Raw genomic sequence first — 6,255 nt, forward strand, 5'->3', positions numbered from 1 at the left:
ATTGGGCCTTGGCCAATTCTTTTCATTAGCTGTTAGTCCGAGTTTGCTAAGCCATGAGTGTAATGGCCTAAACAAATATCTAGAAGTCCACGTGTCCTGTTATTAGTGGTTCTGTTATTCTCTTCATGTCCTTTAAATATGCAGCTGGTTGTACGAAGGTGTTTTGTTGAATTATAAAATATTATCTTCATTATTAGTTTTCCATTTATTTTTTGTAATTACTGTTTCGTTGAGCTAGGGTTAGCCCTAGGTGTTACAATTGGTATCCAGAGCCTTTAATCTTGGCAAACGATGGTGGATAAACAGAGATCTACTCCGGCAGATGAGACAATTAAAAAAATTGAATCCCAGCTTCAAGCTTTTGTCGAATCAACAACATGGAAATTTGATCAAATGGAGGTCAAGCAGGTTAGTTTTGAAGAAAAAATGATGGAGTTTGCTGAGTCTACAAAGAGAGTGAAGGAGATGATGCTTCACATGATAATGATTGGAACTTTTGGTCTTTCAACACCGATGAACTCACCAGCGCCGATTGGATTAGGTGTTATTAATCCAGATCCGGGTCAATCCTCAGTGGCAGGTAACTATCGCACAAACTCTTTCTCACATCCCTCAACTATTTACTCTGTTTCACGAGGAATGGTGCAACTATCAACTCCTTTTCCCTACCCCATGAACACCACTTTTTCTTTCACCCAGAACCCTGTTCCTTCTCTACCCTTGAACCCGTCAGCTTTAGCCTTCACTCCCCTAATCACCACACCTTACTCTTCACAAGGTTTTAAGAACGTTCCCAGTTCGCAAAACCCAAACTACACCTCCTTGGGCTATAACCCTACAATCTCCTTCACAAATACCGGCCCAATATCCTAGCCCAACTCCTTTTCTCAGCCCTTTAATCACCCTTCTTATACTCCAGTGCTTCCCTTTGGATCTTTTAATCACCAGCCCTATAGTCGACCTCCGCATTCAGGGTTAGATTGGTATGGCTCACATCTCAACCAGTGGAAACTTCCGTTAGCAAAATTAGAGTTCCCAGAATTCAGCGACACAAATCCACATAGTTGGATACGTCGTTGTAACAAGTTCTTTGAGCTATATCAAATTTCGGAAAAGATGAAAATGATTTATGTGGCTATACATTTGAAAGACCATGTTGATAATTGGTTTGATAGTTATGTCCTGGATAGAGGAGGATGTGTGGGCTGGGCCAGTTTTTCCATAGATGTGTGTCAATAATTTGGAAATTGCAGACCCGTTGGTGTTACGTCGGAATTTAACAGGTTAACTCAGATTACTGATGTGGAGAGTTACCAAAGGCGTTTTTGAGGTTGCCAAATCTCCTTAAATAACCCGTCATTAAGGAAAAATTACTTTGTGGAATGTTTTACAGGTGGACTTAAGCCGGATATAATGCCATTAGTGGAGTACACAAACCCAAAATCATTAATGGAAGCTTATAATTGTGCTAAGTTGCATGAACAATCCTTTAAAGCCCTATACCAGCAAATGTACTCTCAATGAGCCCCCAAATCCCCGACCCAATACACATTCCAACCCAACCAAAAGCTCAAATGTGCTTAATATCTGTAGCCCGGCCACTAAAAAATGTCTATTGACGAAATGAGGGCCAAAAACCTCTGTTACAAATGCCTTGATAAGTATCATCCTGGACAACAATGCAAAACCAAGTCATTAAATACCATGGAGGGAGAAATTTTCTGTGACGCTGAAGAGGTTCTTCCCGATGGAAATTCTGAGGGAAAAAAAGAAAAGCAAGAGCATTGTGAGGTTTCCATAAATGTTATTTGGGACACACAAAGGCTTCTTCGACCATAAGGTTATTGGGCTGGATAAAAAAAAATCAATTTATGGTATTGGTGGATAATGGCTCAACACATAGTTTTGTGGACCCACAGTTGGTGAAAGTCATTGCAAGCCCAAGTGAAAATTTGCCAAGGCCCATGAAGGTGAAAGAGGCCAATGGCCAATTTGTGTGGACAGAAAAGGTCAGCAAGCATTTCATGCAGGCCTTGGAATTTGCGTTTTATCTCAAATTATTGAAGGTGGGGGTTGTGACATCGTGTTGGGAATGGACTGGATTGCCACTGTCACCCCAATTGTGCTACACACTAAGCCCTTGAGCGTTACATTTATTAAGGACTCTAATGTGGTGCACTTTTCGGGCCATGAGGAATCAAGCCCAATTACAGACGTGGATGCTAAGAAAATTAATAGGCTAGTTCTTACGGGCCAATGTAACTATGTGGCCCAATTAAGGACGTTGAGTGATGATGACAAGCCAGAAGTAGTTCCTACAGAGGTGATGGGATTATTGGACCAGTTTCATGGGCTATTTCAGGAGCCAAAAAAGTTTCCACCAGCAAGGCCCGACGATCATGCAATTGAGTTGATACTAGGGGCAAAGCCTGTCAATCTGCGTCCCTACAGGTACTCATTTGACCAGGAAAACACCATTGAAGTTATTGTGGTAGATATGCTTAAGACAAAAATGGTGACCACGAGTGTATCTCCTTATGCTTCACCAGTCTTACTAGTGAAAAAAAAGGATTCCTCGTGGCGAATGTACGTGGATTATCGAAAGTTTAATGAAATCACTGTTAAAAATAAATATCGCATTCCCGTGGTTGAAGATTTGTTGGATGAACTATTTGGAGCTCAGTATTTTTGTAAATTGGGCTTACGTTCAGGGTATCACCAGATTCGTATGAAGAAGGGTGATGAGTACAAAATAGCATTTCGTACTCATCATGGGCTTTGGGAATTTCGGTTAATGTCGTTTGGGCTAACTAATGCCCCTGCCACTTTTCAGGCCCTAATGCACTACATATTTGCCAATTTCTGAGAAAGTTTGTGCTAGTCTTTTTTCGATGACATTTTAATTTATAGCACTTCGTTACAAGACCATGTAAGGCATTTACAGGTTGTGTTTAACCTCTTACAAACACACCAGTTATATGCAAAGAAGTCCAAATGCAGTTTTGCTCAACCACAAATTGAATACCTTGGCCATATAATTTCAACCAACGGGGTTAGTATTGATAATGCAAAAGTGGAGGCTATGTTGAGTTGGGCCACTCCAAAAACTATTAGAGAACTATGAGGGTTCTTGGGCCTTACGAGCTATTACCGGAGATTCACTAAAGGTTTTTCTTCTATTAGTAAGCCTTTAACGGATTTGTTGAGGAAAAGGGGATTTTGCTGGAATGAAGAAGCTGCTAAATCATTTGAAGAGCTCAAACAAGTAATGGTTCAAGCTCTGGTGTTGGCTTTACCAAATTTCACATTGCCCTTTGTGGTTGAAGTAGATGCAAGTGGTCGAGGAATTGGGGCAGTGCTGGCCCAAGGGGGCAGGCCCATCGCATTCATTAGCCAGTCTTTGAGCCCAAAACACTTGGGATTTTCAATGTATGAAAAAGAACTAATAGCATTACTATACGCAGTCGAGAAATGGCGCCACTATTTGCAACCTAACCATTTTCTGATCAAGACCAATCATTTTAGCCTCAAATTCTTAAAAGATCAACGTATTACTACTTCATTGCAACATAAAGCTGTAACAAAATTATTGGGCTTTAGTTATGAAATTCAATTTTGAAAAGGGGTTGAGAATGTTGCTGCTGATGCATTATCCAGAAGATTTGATGAAACTGACTGTAATGGAATCACTGATGTGCAACCAAGTTGGGTTTTGGATGTCATTTCAAGTTATGAAATGTGCAACCAACAGGCCCAGGACCTCATAGCCCAGCTCAGTGTTAATCCAAATTCAATCCCTTATGTCCAGTTGCAACAAGGAATACTTAGACATCAAGGTCACATCTGGGTTGGAAATAATGGACAGCTAAGGCAGCAATTAATCTCGGAATTGCATTCCACCCCATGGGGGGAGGGCATTCAGGGGTACTAGCTACTCAACAGAGAATTAGAAACATATTCTATTGGCCTAGTTTATTACAAGATGTGAAGAAACAAATCAAGGAATGCGAAATTTACCAACGAAATAAGGATGAAAATGTTTCTTACCCAGGTGTGCTTCAACCCTTACCAGCTCCAAAAAGGGCTTGGGAGCATGTGGAAATGGATTTTATTATTGGCCTACCCAAATCCAAAGGTAAAGATTCCATCTTGGTAGTCATTAACAAATTTACTAAATTTTCCCACTTGTTTGCCTTAAACCACCCATATATGCTCCACAAATAGCACAAATATTCCTAGATAATGTTTGTACATTACATGGCCTGCCCAACTCTATCATTTCAGATCGTGATCCAATTTCTGCTAGCAATTTCTTGAAGGAATTGTTTAAAGGCCTACAAGTTAACCTAAAACCTAGTTCTTCTTACCACCCGCAGACCGACGGACAATCAAAAAGATTGAATCGTTGTTTGGAAACTTACCTCTGTTGTATTACTGGGCATAAACCTTCTTATTGGAGCAAATGGTTGGAACAAGCGGAGTTTTGGTACAATTCCAACTTCCATAGCTCTATGTATGTCTCCGTTCAAGGCTCTATACAGCTATGATCCACCACAACTCACATTCGAGTTAGTTCTTCAAACAAAACTTGACGTTGTAGATCAAGTGCTCCGTGACCGTCACTTGCTAGATAAAGTGTTAAAAGACAACTTAATCAGGGCTCAGAATCGGATGAAGAATTATGCGGATACCAAGAGAAGCAAGAGAGTATTTGAAGTTGGGGATTGGGTGTTCTTGAAATTGCAATCATACCATCAAAGTTCTGTAGCTATTCGCCAGAATCTGAAACTGTCGGCGAGGTTCTTTGGTCTTTATGAGGTGCTACGCAAGCTGGGCTCTGTTGCTTATAAGTTGAAATTACCTCCCGGATCCAAGATTCACCACGTTTTTCAAGTCTCATAGCTCAAGAAAAAGATTGGGGATCGGATTCTAGTATCTCAAGACCCACCTTACTGTGCAAATGATGGGCGAGTTTTGACGGAACCCACCACAGTGATCGACAAGAGGACAGCCCAAAAAAGGAATCATGATGCAAAACAATGGTTGGTTCAATGGGCTAACCTGTCACCGGAGAAATCCACTTAGGAAGACCCGTCCTTTCTCTGATCCCAATTTCCCAATTTTGAACCTTGAACTCTATCAAGGTTCTTAAGGATGGTAGAGCGTTAGGATCGGGTCCGCTCTTGGGCGTAATTGATAAGAGGGACGCCGTACTGTGTTACGATTGGGCCTTGGCCCAATTCTTTTCATTAGTTGTTAGTCCGAGTCTACTAAGCCGTGAGTGTGATGGCCTAAATAAATATCTAGAATTCCACGTGTCCTATTATTAGTGGTTCTGTTATTCTCTTCATGTCCTTTAAATATGCAGTTGGTTGTACGAAGGTGTTTTGTTGAATTATGAAATATTATCTTCATTATTAGTTTTCCATTTATTTTTTGCAATTACTGTTGTAGCGGGCGTTGGCAATTCTAAGTTTAACCGGCTCGCACATACCTCATAAAAGGAGGGAGGTGTCCCGGGGAAGTACGGTTGTGAATCGTACCGGGAAAGTCAGAAAAACTCGCCAACCACTTAATGGTTCTCTAAAGGATATATTTTAGAGTCGCCACCTAATTTATAGGAAATTAGGAAAACCAGTTCGAAAATAGTTCATTTAAAACAATTATTTTATGATTATTATAAAAGAAACCTAATCTACACAGAGTCTAGGTAAGGGTTCTGGTGATCCCCCGGGGAAGGTGTTAGGCACTCGGTATTAAAGATCCGCTCAATCGCGGTTTACCTACGGGTTCTAATAGTGTGCCTTATGATTATAAATTATTCTTTGAAAAAAATTGCTTAACTATAGATTTCCGCAATAAAAGAGTGTCATTTACATGCGAAAAATACATTTTTTTCAAGAAATCGTCGAAGTATAGTTTTGCTCAAAATTGAGCGCGGGTGTCGGACTTGAACACCTAAGCTAATACCCGAAGGCTCTTAGCCTAGGTAGGTGCTCCACGTAAATCCACCCCAAAAAGGTTTTGAAAAAAGCGTTTTAAGTATTGAAAAATAGTTTTATGTAAAATAGTTTTGGCATACTATAGTATTCATAGATAACCGTGATTTACTTAACTAAATTATCCAATTTTATACAAGTTTAGTCTAATTTTTATAAGTTTTATACAAATTTCACACAAGTTTAAATTTTATTAAATCAATCCAGAAAGTCCCAAAACAGTCCACATCAGTCCAGTCCTAGAAGTTTCAGAAAT

General features: G+C 40.1%; 1 protein-coding gene across 1 annotated transcript; it reads left to right on the forward strand.

Annotated features, from left to right (window-relative positions):
• The first annotated feature begins 3,268 nt into the window (after positions 1–3,268).
• LOC132630539 (uncharacterized) lies at positions 3,269–4,902 on the forward strand. The gene is made up of 3 exons (XM_060346112.1): positions 3,269–3,548; positions 3,624–3,847; positions 4,531–4,902. Exons 1-3 carry the CDS (start codon positions 3,269–3,271, stop codon positions 4,900–4,902), a joined length of 876 nt encoding a protein of 291 aa, XP_060202095.1.
• Positions 4,903–6,255: the final 1,353 nt, after the last annotated feature.

This window comes from Lycium barbarum, chromosome 3 (genome assembly GCF_019175385.1).
Source record: "Lycium barbarum isolate Lr01 chromosome 3, ASM1917538v2, whole genome shotgun sequence".
Taxonomy (NCBI): Eukaryota; Viridiplantae; Streptophyta; class Magnoliopsida; order Solanales; family Solanaceae; genus Lycium; species Lycium barbarum.